Source organism: Leguminivora glycinivorella, chromosome 7, assembly GCF_023078275.1.
Source record: "Leguminivora glycinivorella isolate SPB_JAAS2020 chromosome 7, LegGlyc_1.1, whole genome shotgun sequence".
Lineage (NCBI taxonomy): Eukaryota > Metazoa > Arthropoda > Insecta > Lepidoptera > Tortricidae > Leguminivora > Leguminivora glycinivorella.
In genome coordinates this window covers 9036540-9061020 of record NC_062977.1, presented here as the reverse complement: position 1 = coordinate 9061020, position 24481 = coordinate 9036540, and the positions used below count along the sequence as shown (strand labels likewise).

At 38.2% G+C, this 24481-nt stretch overlaps 2 protein-coding genes across 3 annotated transcripts in view; one reads left to right on the top strand and one right to left on the bottom strand.

Moving 5' to 3' along the window:
• LOC125228224 (cytochrome P450 306a1) overlaps window positions 1-18508 on the top strand; it is a 79049-nt gene extending 60541 nt beyond the window's left edge. Inside the window, exons 1-8 of one of the 2 annotated variants that reach the window (XM_048132712.1) lie at window positions 5173-5364; window positions 14021-14345; window positions 15911-16056; window positions 16601-16800; window positions 16875-17325; window positions 17615-17761; window positions 17858-18032; window positions 18259-18508. In XM_048132712.1, coding sequence (XP_047988669.1) covers window positions 14027-14345; window positions 15911-16056; window positions 16601-16800; window positions 16875-17325; window positions 17615-17761; window positions 17858-18032; window positions 18259-18440 — 1620 coding nt within the window. In that variant the 5' untranslated portion in view covers window positions 5173-5364; window positions 14021-14026 and the 3' untranslated portion in view covers window positions 18441-18508. Of the gene's footprint in view, window positions 1-5172; window positions 5365-14020; window positions 14346-15910; window positions 16057-16600; window positions 16801-16874; window positions 17326-17614; window positions 17762-17857; window positions 18033-18258 lie in introns of those variants that run through there. The other variant, XM_048132714.1, reaches the window with a different exon arrangement.
• Window positions 18508-22382, bottom strand: LOC125228223 (cytochrome P450 18a1). Its single transcript, XM_048132711.1, has 6 exons — window positions 21556-22382; window positions 21100-21221; window positions 20792-21016; window positions 20483-20687; window positions 20110-20374; window positions 18508-19993 (listed from the first exon to the last, which is right to left on the bottom strand). The coding sequence occupies exons 1-6, from the start codon at window positions 21938-21940 to the stop codon at window positions 19573-19575; spliced, it is 1623 nt and encodes a 540-aa protein (XP_047988668.1). The 5' UTR covers window positions 21941-22382; the 3' UTR covers window positions 18508-19572.
• Window positions 22383-24481: the final 2099 nt, after the last annotated feature.

Sequence of the window (24481 nt, the reverse complement as noted above, 5' to 3'; positions counted from 1 at the left end):
TATGGGGAACTTAAATAACTAGTTTCATAAATATTCGTTGTGTAAAATGTGATTTAGGCTTGTGTCGTTCACGAACTATGAACTGTTAGGAATCAATGATCATCAATGACCGAAATGAACTGAATCTTTCCGTGCTCTGAGAATCGGTCTTTGCTCATTTAGTTCAGTATAGGATCGGCGAGCGCGAGCGGTTTGGATCAAGAACGAGCGTGTGACTGCGCCGACCGAGAGCGAGAGCTACTTAGCAGAGCTACAAAAAAAAACGTCAAGTTTTCATATTAAACTTCGGTTACTTACAACCTTTTGGCCCGGATATACTATCTGTGGACTATTTTGTATCATTTTGACACTATTCGGTCCCATTCGTTCTGATCATTCCGACCGTAGTGGTTGCTGGTCTGGCTGAACTAAATGAACAAAAGACCTAAAAGAGCGAACTAGTTCGTGGGAGCGATTGAACGAGATCGGAGCGTTCCTATCAACGAACGAAACGGCACAAGCCTAATGTGATTATTATTTTACTTTTTCTTCCATTGTCTTCCTAGTAAACCATACCATAAGGAACACACCGTCAAATATACACAAGTTGTTAATATCATCCATGCCAGATAGGATACAAAACTGACTACCTATTCACATATTGCAACGTCGTGCAGCAAGCCTTTAAGATTATTGTTACCTTCAGCGAAGCCTTTTCATAATGATGTCCGGGATAGATTGTGCATACACGTGAAATTGCCACAACAGAATGTCAACGCAATTGAAACACGTTTGCGTTAAGGTTGGACCAAACATAAAGTTTCCGCCACACATAAAGCGTTTTGATAGCGTAGCGCAATGATAGCGGTGCGCCGGACGAACGCTGGCGTTCTGCTCGCAATCCGCGCGCATTCCGCTACGCCAGCGTTCGCCCGGCGCACCGCTATCATTGCGCTCCGCTGACACTCCGCCTACGCTCTCAAAGCGCGCATGTGTATCCGAGCTTTAAAAGCCCGCCCCGTACGCTCACCTTCAACTAACTAGTCCTCAATCATATTGCGGGTCACAACTGGACAAGACTAGCTCAGGACTGGGACAAAATGGTGTACTAGACGTGAGGCCTATGCTCAGCAATAAAATACTGATGATGATGAATAAGCATAATAATACCTACCACCAATATCGAAAATAAACCTTAGATACAAAATAATGAAATAATAGAATAAGTACTTTAAGAAGGAAGTACCTACCAGTTGGAAGCGATGCAAATAAGATTTTTTAGTTAGGTCGGGTCGAGATGGCGCCGAGTTTTTAGGTGTGCTCAGACCTTTTTATCATCAATTCGCTTTAGTTATATGATTCACAAAACATTTTTTTCGATTCTGACCTTGTGTCAAATTGCACGCTGCGTGTGGCGAACTGTTGGTCAGAGCCCTTTGCGTCATGCCTAGACGGGTATCCAGTGGGGACTCGAGAGCTACGTTCTCGAGAGTAAACGTGGCAGTAAGTGACGAGGTGGCTAATATGAATTTATGTCGAAAGTCAGTGTCGCGTCCAGTGACATTCTACCCGCATCCCTCACATCGGTGTTGCCATTAAACCTTCCTGGGATGTCGCTTTTATGGAGTCCCATTTGAGGGGGTGAATTTGTCCACTGAAAATAAATCGCGCACTAATCACATATGTACCGAGTACCAAGATTCATGATCTGTAAAGACTGGTGTGACTTGACTTGACTTGACCCGCGCAGTATTCGGCAAGGTCGCGATTCTGATAAAAACAATTAAAAATAAAATACGTACGAGTAAACATGAAAACATCGGACGCGGATAAATTGCCATCATTCCTTTTTTTATTCTGATTCAAAAGGACCTTTGCATAAAAGGGTATATTGATTAATAATAACAGGCCTTTGCATCTATAACAGATGATTCAAGCAGCATCCTTGCGACACTTACGTTCGTGGCTGTATAGCCCAATTCGAGAGAGGATCCCTCGTCCGCACACATGGCAGGTGTATGCTCCCCCAGATGGGCGGGGGTTATAAATTACTGTTCTAGTAAGTAATGTTATATTTAGTCAATTCTCAAGTTAACGCGATATAGGTTGTTATCCTTTAAGGGTTAAATATTTTGCTCCGGGCATTCCCACCTTGCAAAAGCGAGCAAGACTCAGTAAAGCGAGTTTTTTTTTATTAGATTGTAAAATAGAGAACGAAAAATAAGCAGAACAACAACTTAAAATCCTAATATCTCTACTTACTTCTCATACTTAGACTAAAATGTCCATAAATTTGAAATGAAAGAGTTTGTACGGAAAGAGAAGAGTAGAATTTAATTAATCCCATTCATTTTACGACTCTTCTCTTTGCGCACAGAAAAAAGTAACAAGTATACCTACTAGTTTGCTTTTAATAATATAGAGAGGATTTACAGGAAAATGAAAGGAACATCAAAACACAAGATGCAATAGGTACATATACTAAAATAGTGGAGACTTGCGACAAGCGGGCGAGGTCGGGCAGTGGCGGACGCAGGCGCGAAGTGTGAAGGCCGGTCAGCGGCCGAGCCTTATCGGACCAATCGTAACGAGATCCTAATGCCGATTAATGTGTAGCTGCGCCTGACCACGTGTCGCCTGATCGCCTCCGCTGCAGTACAGATATATCGCTCAGTGCTTTAACTTGTGAATCGTTAGTTTAGTTTACTCTCGACGAAAATCATAGATCTAATACCTCATACCTCGCTGGTCCAATGATAATCCCCATGACAGAGATTTTTTTTACATAACATGGTTTTACGGCGCGAGTCGAGCTTTAGGATAATGTTATGATAGGGTACCTCAAGTAAGTATTAATTGTATGTACGATAATGTATCGGATATGTTAGTGTCGAAAGCGACGATTCTTAAAACAAAAACGTAATTTTTGACAGTGAACACGTATTTCGCTTTATTACAAGGCACCATCAAGAGTCCTCAAGAGATGTTGACGGTCTGACGTCCGACAACAGAATAACAGGTTGTCGCCGTCCCAACGGCGAGAACATTAATTGCATGTAAAGCCCCATTCACGGTACGATTCATCGCTTCGATCGATCGGACAGATATCGTGAATCGTGAACGATCCGTCGCATCAAAAGCGCCAGCCACACACGAGGCGATCGATATCGTAAACGATCCCCCGACTGGTGAGTACTGAGTACTCATTTATTAGCACCTTACCTTTTCGCGAAGTAACAAAGTAATACATAGCTTTATTTTATTAGGCCCACTTGCACCAACCACTTAACTCAGGTTTAAACAAACAAAACAAAACAAACAAACAAACAAAGTTTAGTGGGCTGTCATCTGTCAAATTCCATATAAAATGGTGGGTTAACCCTCGAGTTAACCCTCCATTTTCGTTGGTGAAAGTGGTCCTTAGTGTTTCCCCGTCCATTTACTTATAATAACTAATAAGCTTGGTTTGTAAATTAATGATTTTTGCCCTTTGCAGTTCTTATACAGTTAAGGTACTGCTTGTATTAATCTCTTCTTATTGCCGCTTGGCCACCACCAATCAGATCACTAGCTGCATTTTACCCACATGAACTTAATTGAATAAACTGACACCCACACAAATCGATATCACGAACAAATGCGCTCTTATATATCGCATCATCGAGAGCAATAATGTTGCATGTGACTACAGGTTTCATAGGCGTGTAGTTTGATACGACATTATTCGCCCATAGAAAACATATCGGCCGCAGCGGTTTTAATCTTTACAATGTCAATTAACCGAGTGATCGCTGACTTTATGACGCGATTAACTTAACTAAGATAGCAGGTCTGTAGGTTTTTATTAGATCATCGTAAATTAATAGTACAATCTCGTTCCCATCGTCTGCTTGCCCTTGTTGAGGCCTTTTTGTCCGTTGTTCTTCATATTTTTATTTTTTATTTTTAGTACTTTCCTCTTATCCCTCCTCATTCATAATATTAGGTAGGTACTCGTGATTAATTTCATTACACACCTCTCATATTGCGGTAGGTAGGTTTTCTATTAATTCATAATTATATTACTTCTGAACCCTTCAAATGCACGAACAAAATTATGCGTGATATTGAAGATATAAATAATCGTCAGTTTTGGGTTCTGTAGGTACTCCATTAATATTTTAATATCTGGGCGACCGAGCTTCGCTCGGTTCTGTTAATTTCGTATCCTTGACATGTGTCGCCATCTAGTTCAAAAATCAATAATACCTACATCGAGCGAAAAAATTCTCAGCCTTAACAACACAACTACTCCACACGAGATGGCGCGCATTTCGCCACAAAAACTCAAATAGTGTATTTTTCTATTCGTTTTAGCCTTGACCTGTGTCGCCATCTAGTGTTTGCAATAAATAGTACTTACATCGACCGAAAGAATTCTGTCTTAACAGTACAACTACTGCACACGAGATGGCGCGCGAAGAAAAACGCATGAAAACTCGAAAATTCGCGTTTTCTGGGACCTAAGGATAAGTTAGACCGATTTTTCACCCCCAAAAACCCCCACATAACAAATTTCAGCGAAATCGTTAGAGCGGTTTCCGAGATCGTCAGTGTAAATAAATATATAAATAAATAAATAAATATACAAGAATTGCTCGTTTAAAAGTATAAGATTATTATCGTTCCATATCTAAAAGATCCTTATGCAATGAATTTTGAGTAGGTATAAACACACTGGTGTGATGGAAAAGATTAGTAGGCAATACACCCATAAAACTAAGCAACCAACACACATTTATTACAGTTTTTAGTAACGGATACTGAATAGTCTTAATGATCGAACTAAATGTAAATATATTTTTTAAATATAAATAGATTAATATATGTTGGTATCTCTTTAAAACTATATTGGTGTGACTGCGTTCACGTCAACATATTAAAGGTTGAGTGTTAAGTCAATAAGTCTTTATTGCTCTAATATAATGTAACGGTTTCATTTCAACCAAAAAATCGTCGTCCCAACTTCCAGGTAATATATTCCTTTAAATTTACCTGCAGACGCAAATGCAAAACAGCCCCACGCTGTTCCTATCTAGAAAGAATCGGAAATATCGGAATATATTGAACGAATTTGAAAACAAAATTCGTATTGAATAACAAATTTGAAATTTGAGTTGAGTATAAAGTTTGTTTCCACTTAGCGTCGTCGCGGCGCTGTGAGCAGTCGCCTTGAACGGGGCCACGTGATCAGTGTGCTCCGATAGCTGCGCATTGACTGTGCTAGCGTTTATCAGTATCTATTTATACATAGCAATACCTATCTGCAGTGATTAGTACTTCACAAATCCTTCCTTGACACATTAAATGTCCGGTTTCGTTGTCTAGCAGTCGAAAGTGTTTTCGGTAAGTATTTTATTGCCAGATTCCTAGCTATTGAGCTCTATAAAGCTTCATTTTACTCATGATTGTGTTGCTATGTTGGTATCATTGCGTCACTAAGGAACTTGTTGACATACAAGTCGAGTGTGACGTAATGATTATTAACGAGGTTATCTATATGATATTGCCTTTCCTATTAAAAATATATTTTATACAGGTTAAATTAGGATATCTTAGAAAAGTAGGTATTAAGGGGCTGACAACACCCAATTGCGTAAAATTGATGTTACTTGCGCAGTTTTTTAAGACAAACTATTAGTCTTAGTAAGGCAAGTAAATTATATGTTATTATTCATTATATTTCAAAGAACATAGCCGTACTCGATACACGATTTAATGAAATCGGCTCGATAGAAAAAAATTGCAAAGATTGGTCTCGAATTCGTCATTAAACGGTTGTGTGTCGTTCAATTATTAACTTAGTTGTCTTTAGTTAATATTATAATAACAAATATATACATATCTAAAACACTGACGAAACATTTTGCACAAATAATGCATCTTTCTATTTTATTTTAATATTTTTCCGTACTTTTCGTACCTATCCGCCCTCTTTTAGTGACATCGCGCTCTCACTTACTCCCGTACGATTAGACAGTGTACGCTAGCGTCAAGGCCATTGGGTGCTGTCAGCGTCTTAACTGAACTAGATATACAAATTAAGACAAACGCCTTATTCACGGCGCTTGTCTTAGTTGTATTTGGCGGCCGCGAGATGGCGACGATGTCACAAGCAGATACGAGTTTTGGGATAAACATCATAACAAAACGCTTCGGTACTTTCGATTAGTGTTGTGCCGGCAGTAAATTACCATCACCAATATTATTTTACGGTAAAACCGACAAATATTGTTTTTGTGTTATTTAATAATACAGAATGGTTCATAGACAATTTAAAATCTTATTTTTAATTACAAAAAACTAAACAAGAAAAAAAAAAGGTTTATTTAAGTATAAAGAGAATTATCAAATTGGTGTTTTATACGTATTAATTTTATTTATTTATTGCTTTCTCACTTACAACCTTAACATGAAAATTTTCATTACAGGGTAAAAATGATGACTGAATATTTTTTGGCATTTTTTCGTATATATTATTGATCCTTTTTTAAGGAGACTTAAATATTTTTACTGTATCCGTGATCTTTATTCCACCTTTGGCTATTTGTTATTTTTTTTAAATAATAGAGGGGATTCCTTGAATCTTAATGGATTAGATCCAGGCCTCAAAATTTGATACCGTAAAGTTTCGTATCTTCGCCTGCGATACCTAACATCGCCGAGTCAGACATAAGTTGCCATACATTAAATATTTACAGTCCTTGCCTTACAGAAAACTGCTAAATACAGAGTATTTTTTGTGGGTGGCAAGATTCTCCGAACAAACTGCTGCTAACTTCATAAAGTTCATGATTAGTTAGGTTTTTGTCCGACACCAACCACACGTTTTTTTAAGTCAGTGTTTTAACTTTGATTTTATAAAGTAATACAGATCAGGCAATGTTAAATTTTTCACATTACTATGTGCTATAACTATTTCTCTTTCATGTGGAACTGTTATTTAATGGCTAGCTTACGTGTAGAATTTACAATAGAATAAAACGTTAGTGAAGGTAGTTTTTGTCCATCTTGTTGCCTAATTTCGCCTACCCTTAGGGTTGTCAAATTCGTTGTGACACATTAATTTGTTGAATAATATTATCTATTTTTGACATCAAAACCAAAGGTAGATTTGATCTCAATTATGAAAATGTTAATAATAAGCGGAAAGAGATAAGTTTTTGAAATAATCAACATATTTTACTTAAAAACCATTACTCTCCTTTACTTGACCAGTTGGTTAACTTTTGGCAATCCTAGCATCTTCACAGAAAATGTATGAAATAACCTCAGATCGACGCCGAACTTCGCCTTCTACTTATTTTTTTCAAAAATGAACTTAGTTTCGTGTGATTAAAGTTCATATTTTTTATCCCACTCTAAGGATATACGACTTAACGTGTTTGAGTCACAGAAAAGTTTATTCTAAGCGGTAAAGCATGCCATAGGCGAAGTTAGGGAATTGCACCCAATCTTCGCCTATCACCTTTAAGTCCGCTTATTACCAAGTTAACCAATGAAATTCGAACCTTTTGAGGACTATACTGAAGGTTCAGAGTACTAAATTGAGTTTTTTTGCCAGAATGGACTAAAATGTCTCCAAACTTGGGTGATTTTTTAGAAAAGGTGTCAAAACCCAGGCGAAGATACGAAACTCTACGGTACATAATAAGTAACTACTAGAAGTCTATCCTAGACCCCCGTAGATAAACCAAAGAAAATGATAAACTTAAAGGTAGTCTGGCTCCGTCGCGCCAATAAGAGCGATAGAGATAGATAGGTACGAGCGTTTCGTTTCGAGAGCGTTTGTGCATTCGGCTACGCACGCAGGTCCCGTAGCCGAATGGCATTTCTGCGACGCCATACGCTGCAGAAATGCAGTCTGGCTCTGTCGCGCCAATACGCAAGAGCGATAGAAATAGATAGCTACGAAAGAAATATTAATTATCGTGAGCGTTTGTGCATTCGGCTACGCACACTGATATATGTCAGTGTCAATCAGTACTATCAGTAGTAGATCAAGAGCCCGGCCCGCCAGACCTTCCTCAAATTCTCAAGGATGAAACTTTGGATTGTCCCAAAGTAGAGTTCACATCGGCGTTTAATGTGTGCATATTTTCTAGTTCGGCCCATCGGCCAATTTTTTGCTATCAAGTGATGAAGGTGAAAAAAAAAGTGCTTACTTTCCTTAAATTCTCAAGGCTGATTTTTATATATGTGTTAGAGCACGTTGTTAGAAATTGGTTATCATCAATGCCAGACCGTTTCCGCCGGCCATAACTTTTACCAGACGCGACAAAGTTGGCAAAAAACGACTCTAACTTACCTCATTTTCTCAAGCCTGATTTTGATATATGATACGCAGGGACCTATAACTAGACCATTTGTAAGCAGCCAGACCAATCGGATGGACCCAACCATCCGCCAGACCGACTTAAAGTTTCGATATGAGCATTAGTAGAATTGAAATATTCCGGGTCTATAAAAGCTAAAAACTTGAATTTTCTACATTAAGCTACGTGTATATTGTTACATACTTGACGTAATAAGCGACTTTCAAAAATTTTACTTCTAAGGAAATAAAAAAATGAAAGATTATATGTGGTGCAAGATTAATTTTAAGCTATGAATTTTATTTACACTGCGTAAGTACATGTGTATTTTATTATAAATATAACTTTTACCAGACGCGACAAAGTTGGCAAAAAACGACTAACTTACCTCATTTTCTCAAGCCTGATTTTGGTATATGATACGCAGGGACCTGTAACCAGACCGTTTGTAAGCAGCCACCAATCGGATGGACCCAACCATCCGCCAGACCGACTTAAAGTTTCGATATGAGCATATCATATACCAAAATCAGGCTTGAGAAAATGAGGTAAGTTAGAGTCGTTTTTTGCCAACTTTGTCGCGTCTGGTAAAAGTTATATTTATAATAAAATACACATGTACTTACGCAGTGTAAATAAAATTCATAGCTTAAAATTAATCTTGCACCACATATAAACTTTCATTTTTTTATTTCCTTAGAAGTAAAATTTTTGAAAGTCGCTTATTACGTCAAGTATACAATATACACGTAGCTTAATGTAGAAAATTCAAGTTTTTAGCTTTTATAGACCCGGAATATTTCAATTCTACTAATGCTCATATCGAAACTTTAAGTCGGTCTGGCGGATGGTTGGGTCCATCCGATTGGTCTGGCTGCTTACAAACGGTCTAGTTATAGGTCCCTGCGTATCATATATCAAAATCAGGCTTGAGAAAATGAGGTAAGTTAGAGTCGTTTTTTGCCAACTTTGTCGCGTCTGGTAAAAGTTATGGCCGGCGGAAACGGTCTGGCATTGATGATAACCAATTTCTAACAACGTGCTCTAACACATATATAAAAATCAGCCTTGAGAATTTAAGGAAAGTAAGCACTTTTTTTTTCACCTTCATCACTTGATAGCAAAAAATTGGCCGATGGGCCGAACTAGAAAATATGCACACATTAACCGCCGATATGAACTCTACATTGTCCCAAAGTTTCATCCTTGAGAATTTGAGGAAGGTCTGGCGGGCTTGGGCTCTGGGTCTATAGTGACCTTACCTTTAACAAAACCGTTATTTTTGACATTGACGTATCCGATCCATATTATCGTATCTAGCTAGAATTTGCTACACTGTATATTAAATTTATACATTATAATTATATCAAAATTTTGTCGGACCCTAATTATATTGTTTATAAATCACAGTATTTAAATAGTATTTTCCCCCTCACTAGCTCGGAAACACGTCTTTTGTCCTTTAATACCAGCGGGTAAAAACGAATTTTATCCACTAGTGGATAAAGTAACTTGACCTTGAATATAGTAATTTTTTCTGCTTTAAAATTTATAAAAGTGAGTGAATCTAGTGATGACGATGATTTACCACCTGTGGAACTACTGGAAGCAGTGATAAACGCGTTTTTTGCGTTGTACTTTCCTCGCTATAGTGAGGGGAAAAGTTTTGTGTTACACTCGGGTGCAAATGTATTTTACTTCTCGAGTGTTAAAAAACTCGCAAGTTCAGGATTCTATTCTCGAACCACTCGCTTCGCTCGTGGTTCAACTATAGAATCCTTTCACTTGCTCGTTTTTCAATTCCACACTCGGCGTTAAAATACAACTTTGCACCCTTGTATAACAAATAACTATTATGCAACAGGCGTTTAAAGGTGGTCAAAAAGACTAGTGGCGTGGGTAACAATTTGAGGCGAAGCCGAAAATGGTTAATAAAGACGCCACGAGTATTTTTTGAATCAGTTAAACACTGTTGCATACAATACTTTTTCTACGACCATGCACTTAGTTTTTAATAGTTTTCTAGAAAACCTTTCGTGAAATTCACACTGTTTCCTGTATTTTGACGCAAAGGTTTGAACTGTCAGCCCAGCTGCTCAAAGCCACGCACGCGCGCAGTATCGTTATAACAATGCATTGCGATGGTTACAGAGCCAAACAATGCGTTTTCAATTTTTTAATAGGAAATAGACATTTATGTAGAGTGTTTAAAGATCTATGCACGGCCCTGTACAGCCCCTTTTTGCCAAGAGTGGCACTGAAACTTAAGTATTCATGTGGGTCTATATTAATTCGCATAACTGAATACTCCTAATATGAATTGGCATACCGTTTATTACGCATAACGTTTAATACGCATATCATTATTTCGCATAACAGATTTCGTATAATGCTAATGCGCATAATGTAAATTGTTATAACGATGAATTGGTATAAGTATAACAAGCATAACTTTGTTTCGTAGAATATTTAAATGGCATACAAGAAAATTATATTTTCACCACACTAACGGGTAACGGCTTACTTTTCTGTTCGAAAACAGATAGCAAAATTGCATTTTATCCACAAGAATGCAAAGTAATTTCATACAAATTTTACCTTGATGTCTTAAGCTAGCTGATAGAATTTTACCTATAAAAGATGATTTTGAATCATAAATTGAATTTGAATGGATTTGATTTAGTTTGATGTTTTATAGTCAGTATTTTGTTCGTGTTGGGGTGGTGAAAATTTTGGTTTTCAAATTCGGTGGTAATGTTTAACGTGCCGTACGAAGGTTAATGTGCCTTAAAACCCTCGCTACGCTCGCGGTTCAATATTGGAATCTTCCGCTTGCTCGGGTATCAGTATCGGCACGTGCGATCTGCGAAAATCTGAACGATGAAATAATATTATTTAAATACTATCCATTTTCAATTTCTTTAGTAAGGTACAGCGGGGCAAATCTAGACTAAAAGGCAATTCTGGCTAATCCTTTTTTCCATTATTACACTGAATACGCTTACTACATAACTGGTAAACACTCTATTTTCTGTAAAACACTTATGAAAAACGAAAAAACTTAATAAGTAATGTACCTATAAATAAAATAAAGACTCCTTAACTCAAATAATCTTTTTAATTTAAGATTAGCAGATAAGTTCATAAATGCATGTATATTTCTTAAAAAAAAACAGTTTTTTTAATAATGCAAACATTGTAAAACATGGAAGAAATTGACCAGTTATATTTGCCGCCCCCCCCCCTCCTTGAGATTTGCCCCGCTGTACGCCGCCGCCACCTTACTTATCCCTATTTTTGTCATGCTTAATAAGTGAGACAGTATAAAATTAAACACTCAAAATCGAGCGCTCGAAATTGGAAAATCAGCCCCTGATTGATCCAATCGTTTTCTCCATACAGTTAGTCATACTTATATGGCAATTCATTTTAGGATAATTAAAGTTATACGAAATAATAGTATGCAAATTTCAATTATGCAGATTCATTGTTATGCGAAATAAGAATTATGCATTTTTAATATTATGCTTATTCAATATTATGAACAATTATGTTATGCCAAATCTGTTATGCGAATTCAAATTATGCGAATTAATGATAGGCGAAATAGAGGGCACCCTATTCATGTGCTCTGCCTACCCCTCTACGGAATACAGGCTTGATTATATGTATGTATGTATGTATACAATACTTTTTCTATGAGTCATCATCTTCATCATCAATGGACGAACAATATCATCATTCAAGTTAAAATTAATGTTAGCGTCGTACACCATTGTATCAACATCGAATTTCCTGGCAACCAATTGTTTGTATAAGGCCGTTTTCACATTATCCGATCCGATATCGGATGTAGGAAGGATGTAAAATTTAAGATTTATGCGCTTCCAGGTCTTCATTTATGTATTTATTAGATCATTATTACTAAAAAACGATATAAAACGCAAAGATTGCGGATTTAATGCCAATGGCACTCTCCTAGAACAGTTTTTGTCCGAGGCACCATCGAACTGCCGATATCGGCAGGACGCTTCCGACCACTTTTGGCATGCCGGAACCCCCGCCAGTTGTCGGCCGATAATATTTGTTTGTGTGCGTATATAATGTAGGTAAACGTTTGTAGTAGTGTGCGTGACAAAAATGGCTTCTATTAAACAGCTGTTAATGATCGAAATTCAAATTAGTTGACAATTTCCATTGAAAAAAAAAAGGTTGTAATGCATCAGATCTGTCCGAATTGCCGATACTAGTTTTTTCATCTTTTAGTACATATAGTTGAATGTAAAATTATTTATTTTGCCTGACACTCTTGAGTATTTTTTATGCTCGTTATTTTAATTTTACAATATAATATTTGGAATATAGTGCTTATAATTATTAAAAATCAAACATTTTTTAAATATTTTTTGATACAAAATCATACTTCATTGATTTGGATCAATGCGTTTTATCGGACCTACATCCGACACTATCGGAAGCTTTTATCGGATGTAGGATGTCGGTCCGACATCCGATATCGGATCGGATAATGTGAAAACGGCCTTAACTGTCTCTGATTGGTCGATAACGCGATAGATAAAAAAAACTAACTAAAGTGAACTGTAATGAAATATTATATAATTGACTAAGTGTCAAAGACTGAAAAGTCAGCACTTATAGTTTAGTCTGTGGTGTCCAAATTGACAGATTAAAGTCGACGAGTAGATAACCTAACCACAAAATTAAAATTTTGAAAAAACCCCGACCGCGACATAGTAGACCGATTTTCATGAAACATGGCTAAGAATACTCCCGACTAACTCAGCTTTCAGACAAAAAAAAAACTAAATCTAAATCGGTTCATACGTTAGGGAGCTACGATGCCACAGACACGCACAGACAGACAGACAAACAGACAGACAGACACGTCAAACTTATAACACCCCGTCGTTTTTGCGTCGGGGGTTATAAAATGCGTTCGTAGTATTTTCGTTCAATGATGTTATCTATTTATCAATATCTAACATCTATATAGATTGATGATGACAGCCGTTCTATCTGAAGTGACAATCGTGGGCGCTACGTGGCGATCGAAATGCAACTGACTATTTCACGCCAATACGTAAGGGCAATAGAGAGAGCTAGTTACAATACTCTACGGAGCGTAAGCAATTGTGACGTTGGCTAGGGACCCAGATCGTACCTAACTACCTAATGATTTAATGATTGATTTAGATATTATTAAATTGGTCTGCAACTAGTTTCATGGTAGTGTCCGACCGAAGTTTTAGTTTCAATTTTAGTATTCAAATAATAATTTGATCATCGACCATAGAACAACTGAAAATATCGGATGGTTCATAACATGTATATTCGATAATGTCCGTTTCGGCTCGATCTCGTAGTACATATGTAGGAATATGAAAGCAACTACCTGCATACAATGTAAGTTGTATCCAAAGTGCAATTTTCTGATTAATTTAGTATTCAAATTAAAACCCAGTTCGCTAAAGCTGATATCAAACTAAAACGATGACGCAACCCCATCTAGCAAATTTGCATAGGAATGCCATCAACATAATGCGCGCCTTTATGATTTTAATTTAAGGAATACCATAATTTCTTAATAGCCTTTTCACAAAATATTTTTATTCTTTTTTTATACCTCAAGCGTACTTTTATATGATGTAGGTATAATATTGTTTCAGAACAACATGGATTTCTTTTTTGTTTGGTTATGTACGTTCGTCGTGGGGTTCTGGATAAGCAAGAAAATTAAAGAATGGTGGAGCTTACCTCCGGGCCCATGGGGCCTGCCTGTGGTCGGATATTTGCCGTTCATTGACCGAAACCATCCTCATTTGACATTAACTAAATTATCCAGGCAGTTTGGTCCGATTTATGGAATTGGGATGGGCAGTATTTATGCGGTGGTGCTGTCCGATCATAAATTAATCAGAGAAGCTTTTGCAAAGGATGCCTTTTCTGGCAGAGCTCCTTTATTTTTAACACATGGAATAATGCACGGAAATGGTAAGCCAGATACAATACAATGTTTGAGATATATCCTTCTTATTTCATATATTATGATGAAAAGTTAAATACAAATGTATAGTGCGAAAGGATTTGCCTTCGTATTGTTACGGAAACGTACTAACTATTAGGGTATGCAAAAACCGGTTAACTTAAAAAACCGGTTAATAACCGAGACTTTTCCTTCAAAACCGGTTAACCGGTTATTAACCGGTTTTGAGGATTTTTAGTAAATGACCGTACTACGCAACAATTACCATTACCTTTAAAAATTCTGATGTTGATTATATCGTAGCAGGTATTACTTGCACGATGAAGATCATTTTTATCCAGTTTTTGGAAATTTTGTAAAATGCGGAAATTGCTAAAAAAGGCTTGTGTGGTTTGAATGTGATTCGTCAGTTTTGCGTTTTCTAGGCATGTCGCGAAGGTCTACAGCTCCCAGAGCCCCTAGTAATACAAGCAATTGATGTAAGAAAACCAAGATCTCCATTTTACCTTTTTTTAAAAAACATAGTTTGAAATATACTGTAGACTCCGGTCACAACGACGCTCAAGGGACCGCTGATATTACGTCGTACTAACCGGATGTCGTACAAAACGAATTTCATTTATTTTAATTAAAAGTAATATCTACATCTCTATTACTAAAACATTTCAATCAATAGGTTTATTTACAGGGTATTATTATCATAGTATTAATACCTTATTTTATTGTGAAAAAGTCATTTTTAGTATGCGTGCTTGCTCATCATTTGTAAGTAAAGCTAGTTTATACGCAATCGAAAAATACAAATTGGGTTCTGTTTAGCTTATAAGATTAGACCCGAGGCGAACAAATTGTTAAAATTTTAAAAGCAATGCTCCAAAAAGTTACATGGCCACAATGTCATCTTGCTACTTGTTGTAGGCAAGACAGGGGGCCGTGCTTGGGTGGAAGTAGCTTTGTTTCCTCAATTTACTAGTAAAATTAAAAACGTTGTCGCTCGTCGTTGCAACCGGACTTGATGGATGGATTCTGTGTAAAATGTGTCGTAAAAAGCGGCTGGTCATTAAAATCGGAGTCGTAATAAACGGATGTACTTTCATACTATCACATACGAAACCAAATAAATACCTATGCTTATGTCGCTGTAAGAGGTTGGACGTTAGGTCTATGCGGAGTCGTAATATACTAACCGGACTCTACTGTATTGTATAAAATGTATACTCGGTAGTAGACTCGGGACTAATTTTTAAAATAAAATCATTACAGATAACAATTTTGTCAATGAAAAGTAATGAATAAATCTTTATTATTACAAAACATTAAATAATTACGTATTTTTGAACCTTTATATGCTTAATTTTCCAAATTTTGAGAAATAAATACAGTTTCGGTTATTAACCGGTTAGAGACTGTAAAAACCGGTTTTTAACAGAGGCCAAAAAGTCTCAGTTAACCGGTTTTTCGGTTAACCGGTTTGCACACCCTAGTAGACATGACAATTACGAACATTTCTGAAAAAATACGAAGGAAATCCTTTTCCTATTGAGTGCTTCATCATAGTGACATTTGTTTATAGGAATAATTTGCGCCGAAGGTCCATTATGGAAAGATCAAAGAAAACTAGTAACAACATGGCTAAAAAGTTATGGAATGAGCAAACACAGTGCATCCAGAGAAAAGTTGGAGAAACGAATTGCATCTGGAGTGTATGAACTTCTAGAGGTGAAAGTTAATATTTTTTTTAAAATATATATTCTGACTCTTACTAAACTTGTACTTATTGCCAACACAAATATGTGGACCTATAAAGTCCATCGATGTTATAAAATAAAAGGTTGTGCAAATGTTGTATTAAATGTTTTGTTTCATTTGCATAGGTCATTATACTGAGAATCCATATAATAAAGTGTGAAGGTGCCCTGGCCATATTTAAGTTCAGACTTCTTGTTAGCCGCTCAAAAAAGCTACACTTATTAAGCGTTTTGTTGAATGTGACCTCTTGTCAGTGACAAAGTGTTTCTGAGATTCAGACAGCAAAAACTTATTGTACTTATTATCTTAGATGTTTTTGCTGTTTTAGTCCTCAATATTTTATTCAGACAAAGATAATTGCATTTAACCTTTTACTTCATAACATAAGTATAATATATAATTTGTTCTTTATTAACCGTCAATAGAGTTGAAACGTCTACGAGTATACATATATGACTCTCGAACCACTATAGGGTTGGTAACTTGGTCGAGATAATGTAATATTTTTTGACAGAATGTCGAGAAATCGCCTGGCTCACCCCTGGATTTGACGCACATGCTGTCTAACTCACTCGGAAATGTAGTAAATGAAATAGTATTTGGCTTTAAATTCCCACCTGAAGATAAAACTTGGCATTGGCTGAGGCAGATCCAAGAGGAAGGGTGTCACGAAATGGGAGTATCAGGTGTCGTAAACTTTTTGCCCTTTATGAGGTAAGTGCTGTTTTTGGTAGAGGTAAATTATATATTTATCCTGTTTTCTTGGTTTAAATATCATTATTTTTTAGATTTTTCTCGTCATCTATACGAAAAACTATGGAAACACTTGTTCGGGGCCAAGCACAAACGCACAGGTTTTACGCCAGTATAATAGCCAGACGTCGCAAAATGTTGGGATTAGTCACACCACCTGGAGCTGAATACCCGCCTCATGCTGACCTTCATAATGAACATCCAGATGGGCACATTAAATGTGTCACGTATAGTAAACATGTAGAACAAGCAGAAGAACATTTTTTTAACCCTGAGACATTAATTGCAACTGAAGGAGATTGTATTTTAGACAGTTTCCTAGAGGAACAAAAGAAGAGATTTGACAGTGGTGATAGCTCAGCAGTTTTTGTTAGAGATGAACAACTCCTCTACCTTTCAGCTGATATGTTTGGAGCAGGCCTCGATACCACTTCCGTTACTTTGGCTTGGTTTTTATTGTATATGGCTTTGTATCCAGAAGAACAGGTAAGATTTAATGTACACTGTACAGTCAGTAGCGGATGCAACAACGCTTCTATGTGCCAATGCAAAACTAGTCCTTTTCATTTAGCCACTTAGGTATCACTTTTTAAATTGCTTTCAGGGAATATACTTGGTGTTAGTGTCATTCGCTACTATAAATAGAATATGTCATTGATGACTTTGAGTCTATATAATGATATGCTATAGTGTGATGAATATGTGATTGATGAGTTTGACTTTTATACACTCTTTACTACAATTATGTGTTTTCACATTATTATAACATTTTTAGGAGCGCGTTCGAACGGAAATTTTGAATGTATATCCGGAAGAAGAGCAAGTCGATAGCAGCCGATTGCCACTCCTTATGGCAGCCATTTGCGAAACTCAGCGTATTCGTTCTATAGTTCCCGTTGGAATTCCTCATGGATGTTTACAGGTTCGTCAATGTTTGCCATATTTGCGTCTTCAGAATGTAAGAATAATATATATTATGTAATAAGACAGGTGCCTGATAAATAATATATCTCCTCAGGATACCATGTTGGGAGGCTATAAAGTTCCTAAGGGAGCAATGGTGATTCCTCTGCAATGGGCCATGCATATGGATTCCGAGGCATGGAAAGATCCGGAAGAATTCAAACCTAGTCGTTTCATTTCTGACGACGGTAGTCTTCTCAAACCCCAAGAATTTATACCTTTTCAAACAGGTGGGTAGAAGTAGTTTACATTATTTACTTCAATAACGTTTGTTAGTTTTTCTTATTTAGTGATTGAACTGTAGATATACACTTACAATCAACGTTTCACCTCTGAAGGAACATTCGTTGAGCTTTGCAAACCGGGTTTTTTGATCGGAGGTCAGAAAACTTTGCCATTTTTTCGTCTTACATATTTTAAAATGAGTGTTAAAACGTATTATTTTCTTTTACTTAGGAAAGCGCATGTGCCCAGGAGACGAGCTTTCTAGAATGATATCTTGCGGCCTGGTGGCTAGACTGTTTCGCCGTCGAAAAATACGCATTGCGTCAGACCCACCTTCTGAAGAAGACATGAAAGGAAAGGTTGGACTTACTCTGACTCCCCCTCCAGTGCTTTTCTATTGCGACCCCTTGTAATAATGACATTTTCTTACTGGATTTCTTTGTGAAATAATAGGTACGTAATAAATAAACTGCATTTATGATTTCTCTTTTCATTATTTATTTCTGTAATACACATTTGTATTCTCTGTTTAATAGCTACCTTTATATTTACAAGGCGAAAGTATTGGTAATATACTATTTAGCGGTGAGCTGAAAGTATAAATATAAGTTCAGTACAGAGCAACCAGGTTGCACAAAGTTGAAATCATCTACTTCCAACTGATAATTAAAGATCACTTAACTATTTACTATTATATAGACTAGTTACTGGTTGAACCTAAACTATGATGGAATGTTATCTTGAAAGGTACAATATAATATCGTGTTAACTAGAAAAGTTACAGATGAACACTTGCAAAACCTATCGAAACAATGATATTCAATACAACAAACATGAGATCACACTCAACAGGCACTCTTCTAAGTGATCTTAATAAATAATGACCTAGAATGAATATACAATTTTGGTATACTAGAACTTAATTAGTGTTTACATTGAACAAATTTTACAAATGTACTTCGTATTGTGTAAATTTCAAAGACCTGACAGGTCACTCAAGAAATCATGTTTTTTAATACTGTTTACATATACGAAAAACATTTAATAATCTCAACGATGGGAGTTTTCAGTATGTCTATACTTTTGTTATCTACTAAATTGAACACTTTATGCACAGCCTCGACTGTCGCTTGAGCAACGTCGTTACTTATTTTATAATTATAACTTAAATAAATGGTCGTCGATGCGCTCTAAAACGAGTGATCAGTGAATACTGGTGGGTAAAGTGGCAGGAACGCCGTGTCGATTACATCCTGATTTATAATTCCATTCCAAAAAAGTACCAATGAAATTGTTATTCAAACTTGTCGTGATTACTTCCTAACTGAAAATACCTAATTGAATAAAGATACAATTGAAATTCACTTTCTGAATTGTTTTTGATACACAAACATGTAAATAAATATGAAATGAAAATGATTTTATGTGACGAAAATTCCATATTGTACTGGCTATCAATTATAATGTCATGATCACTGTTGGCTATAGTCAATGAGGTTGTCAAATCGTTGGTAAATTTCTGGTATGGTAAGTACTTATCGGGGTTTAGTGCGCACCGACGTGACGCAGATGCGGGTGGTCGGGCACAACCGGTACCAGCGGCGCGGGCGGCGAACGCGGAATGAACCGCAGGCGGAACGCTTGCGGAGCGATCGTAGCACCCACCGTGCCTTCTAGTGACGGAGAGTCTGCACCCTCCGCGAGTTGCACGTCAAACTGGTGCATCACGCACGCGAAGAACATGAACATCTCCATGCGCGCGAGGACGTCTCCAAGACACATCCGCCGTCCCACGCCGAAGGGCATGAAATATTCCGGGCGTCTGATCTTTCCGTCCTCGTCGAGAAACCTGCCTGGGTTGAACTTTTCGGGCTCGTCCCAAAGGTTGGGGTCCATGTGCACACAGTTGATGAGGGGTACTACTTGAGATCCAGCCGGAATTTTGTAGCCGTTCAGGTGAACATCCCTGTTAAAGAAAATAACCTAACATTAGTTCAGAGTTTTACGTATAAAAACGAAGACTGATCACGTATATGTATAAAATAATTATTTTTGATTAAGGACAAAGCCTCGAAAACTTACTTTGTTGGTGAATGAGTCGTGGCAAGAGGAACAATGCTCGACATTCTCAAAGTCTCCAAGATGGTGGTTTCAGTATATGACAAATTTGGCATGTCTTCGATGGTGGGCAGTCTTTCCCGACCAACCACGGTGTCGAGCTCTTCTTGTACTCGTCTCTTGACTTCTGGATTTCTGAGCATGAACACGAGCATCCATAACAGAGATGATTTAATTGTCTCCATGCCCGCAGAAAATAAATCTCCCAGGATTTGTTTTAGTTGTAATTCTGTAAGTAAATAACGGTCTTTAAAGGTCGTTCATTGAACTCGAATACAAGAAAATATAAAGTTTATAAGTCACGTCAATAATTTGTTAGTTTTATTGATAAACTTACCGTGATCTCGTCCTTCGAACAATTCTCCGGCTCTTCCTTCAAGCTTGGCTTTCTCGATCTCGATCAGGTAAACATCGATGAGATCTCGGGCGTTGTTAATGTCCAACGTAGCTCGATGTTCATCAATTAATGTTTGATAAAATGCAAACATCTCGTCGCGGTTTTGCATAACTTTTACTTGAGCTTGAGCTTTACCGGGTAAATACTATGAACAAAAGAGAATAACAGTTAGTGGTCGTATTTAAAAAATACTACACTGATTGATTGCTACAAAATTACAATTTTTATTGACAAATAGATGACACTTACATTGTAAAGGGGGATGTATTCGCCGTAGTGGATTTCTCCGAATAGTCGCATCCCTTCTTCAATTAAATGGTTCAGTCTGGTGAAACGTGTGTCGCCGTGGCTGAAGCGGACAGACATTGTTATGCCGCAGATTACGTTGGATACCCCGAGAGCCAAGAGCGGATTAGGATCAATTGGTGTGCACTCTGAATTACGCAGATTGGTTATCAGGTCATGCACTTCGTTCTGTGAAAGAAAATGCACGTTAGACAAGTGCAAATAGAATTATATGGAATTCGATTTATACAATGAAAAGTGCCAGTGCATACCTTAATTCTGGCTTCCATGATTTTTTTGCCGTTTCCCATGTAGGTCATTCCGAACTCGCGTAGTTTTTCATGGAGGAAACGGCGCTGACTTTTCCAGAGGCGGCCCTCGCTATTGATGATACCTGCAACGAGGGAGGCGGTTAGTTGCGGCGAGGGGTCGGTGGGCGGCGCGAGCGCACCGGCGGCGCTCGGGAGCGGGAGGCGCGTGCGCCTGAGCACCGCCCACATGCGCTCATGCCATGTGCTCCCGGCGCGAATAATATCATGATTTTCAAAAGTTTTGAAAACTTACACCGTGACAGAGATTAAATATGTACATTAATTACACGATTATTTTATCAACTGTCGTTAACAAACTTAAATATATATATTACTGGTCAAAATGGTTCAAATTGATAAACACAAAATTCTGAAAAATCTGCGGCAACTTTGAAAAAATATATTTATTGTACTTACCAAGGCCATCCAATGTATGCATCAAAGGCGTGCTGGGGCGCCCGGTGAATTCTTCGCGGCGAAAAGCTTCTCTGATGAGCCGGTAGTCACTAAGCACGACTGTGAGCTGGTTGCCCAGACGCGCAGAGAACAGCGCGCCGTAGCTGCGCGCGAGCTCGAGGAAGGTCTTGTGCCGCACGCCCAGGAACGGCAGGTAGCCGACGACCGGCGGGCCCCACGGACCCGGCGGCAGCTTGCGCGCCTCGCGCACCAGCTGCGCCACCCGAGCCGCCAGCAGAGCCGCGCACGCCGCCAGAAGCAGCGGCAGCGACGTAGGCGCCACACAGTAGTTCACCACTTGACATAGTCCCCACAAAAGTTTAGAATTTGATAGTATCGAAATCATTGTGAACCTTTTTTTAAATAAACAAATAAAAGGAACTGAACTGAAATGTCCGTTTATATCAGTCGATCATAATATTTATGCGCGGACGTGTATGCGGCTGCGCGGTGGTCACAGTAGTAGCAGATACAGCGCGTCCGACCGTCGTCTGCGCACTGGCGCGCCGCTGGCGTGGCCTTGCCAATAAATAGGTACGCGCGGGGTGGTACGTGCTTGGCAGGATCGTCCCACCAGCGCACCTCTCTCTGCCAGCGCTCGGCGCTTAGTGCCAAGCTGCTTGTAGCACCAGCAACATCATCAAGCGCTTTCATTTTAACAAGTTTTTGGCGGGTTCGCCATACTAGGTACACATGCAACGGATATATATAAAATATTTGTTTATTAGGAGATGATTAATCCAATGATTAATGTTTATATAAAAATAAAATGCAACAAGAGAAACGAATTTTCAGTAACCTACTGTAGTTGTGTTGTGTACTTACACTGCAGCGCAGTTGAAACCTAGAAATAGAACAAAATCATTATTAGGCTGTTGTAAATAATAAAAATGAGAAATGTGTGCACATCAGTCCTAAAGCTATTTACGAACAAGAGGTCTAATGATTACGATACGATGAATAGAATATGGGGCTAGAAAACTTACGAAGGCGGAAACTACTACTACTCTTCTAAACGTGACATTCCGATGGCAATGCAGCTACATTCCTGCTGATGCGGGCGCTGTTAATTTCCTTGATAAAATGACTAACTGACTGATCACAATACCTCCTTCTAATCACCCCAGTGACACGATAAGGAATGTCATTAGGAATCGCTCGCGCCGTAATGCAGCAGTAATACCGTATCAGATCAGAGCCGAATGCACCTTCAGATTCCAAGAAAATGTCATAAATAAAGAAAGACTCAGGCGCACGCTTTCTGAAGCCATAGTAGAATAAGAGGCAACCTCAACACTTAATTTATTGATGGATTTAATATCAACTCTTGCGGGCTTACATGTGATCCCAAAACGCTCACGAGATAGTGCTTAAGTATTAAAAAAAATACACTATTACTGTAAAATAATTAAGGATTTGTTTCTGTAAATTACGAATATATTTTTTTTACGAACCCGCAGATATATAGCGCAGTCTTAAGGTTCCTTGTTTGTAGGTATATAGGTATTTTTCCTTAAAAAAAAAAGATTGAGCTCACGTCGCCACCGTTTAATACGCAGAAGTGATTCAGTGAATGCATGCGCACCATGCAGGCACCGAATTTTAGCGAGAGGCAGCGAGGTCGGGTTGTATAGACGATAAGATTAACAAATTGCGTAAGGCGCGAGGCAAGGTGACGGCGGGTCGACGACACGGCCGAGCCTTGGGCGGAGCTCTACGCAGGCGACCTCTAACCGAACCAAACTTCTTCCAAATTAGATAGAATGTGCAACCATTGACCAGGCACTGAACTAACTAGCTGAAAATTCCACCGTATTAAGGCACTGGTCCCACCGCGAGCTAGTAAGCTATGAACTATCGGCTATAAAAACGAACAAAAGACAAGCACCCCCGTGCAAATAAAAGATACACGGCGATGTTTACTCGCCCAGCGGTGAGATATAAAAATCACCAGCTTTTGTTCGTTTTTATAGCCGATAGCTTATTAGCACGCGGTGGGACAAGTGCCTAACGCTTAGTTGACAGGTAATTATGGTTCGAAGTTTTATATCTATATTGCCTTCAACTCTACAACCATGCACAATCTACATAATCAGACCCGATTTTATTCATTATAATTTATATTTTTCCAGATTGTTTCAAGCGAAACATCCGGTTTAAATTCCGCGTGAAAAGCGACTTTGCGCTCTTAGTGCGAGAAAAGCAATTCACCGGGCACCGAGCTGTGACATCTACGAAAGTTTCAGCTGTGCGACGCTGGCTGCTCTACAAGCAAAGCGTAAGTACCTGCTCGTAGATACGTAACTGACTTACAAAGGTATCTGAAATAGGAATACATGGAACACAAGCATTTAAAAAAATCTGGATTAAAAAATGTGCCTTTTCATCATAAATGGATCCTTAACCTTCAGGTGGAATGAGTTTTCATAAACAAATTCAACAGAAATTCGTCCTAATTGCAGACGAAGCCTAAGGTCCTTTTGGAATGCAACGCCATAAGCCAAATGATTAAAATGAGTGTCCATCTGGCAGCGTTCCCGCGCTGAATTTGATTACAATTCTCTGCGCAAGGATCGACCATTGCCTCCTTCAGCTTTCTGCCAAGCATTTTGTGAAGCATCTGTACTTTCTACCTCTGCCTGCGCTGGCTGTCCAGAGTGTAGTTGTTAGGGATAAGTTTCAAGGGGTGGAAGTGAACATTTTCCTAATGGCATTTCCAGAATTTGGGCCCCCCAATTAGCGTAACTTGTTTTGTGACGAATAAAATCTGTCTTTTTCTAAAAAAAATTGTTAACAACTTATGCTAATTGGGGGGCCCAAATTCTGGAAATACCCCTAAGACACACACGAGCTAGCCCTATGGTAGTTAACATTGGAACTCGCCACT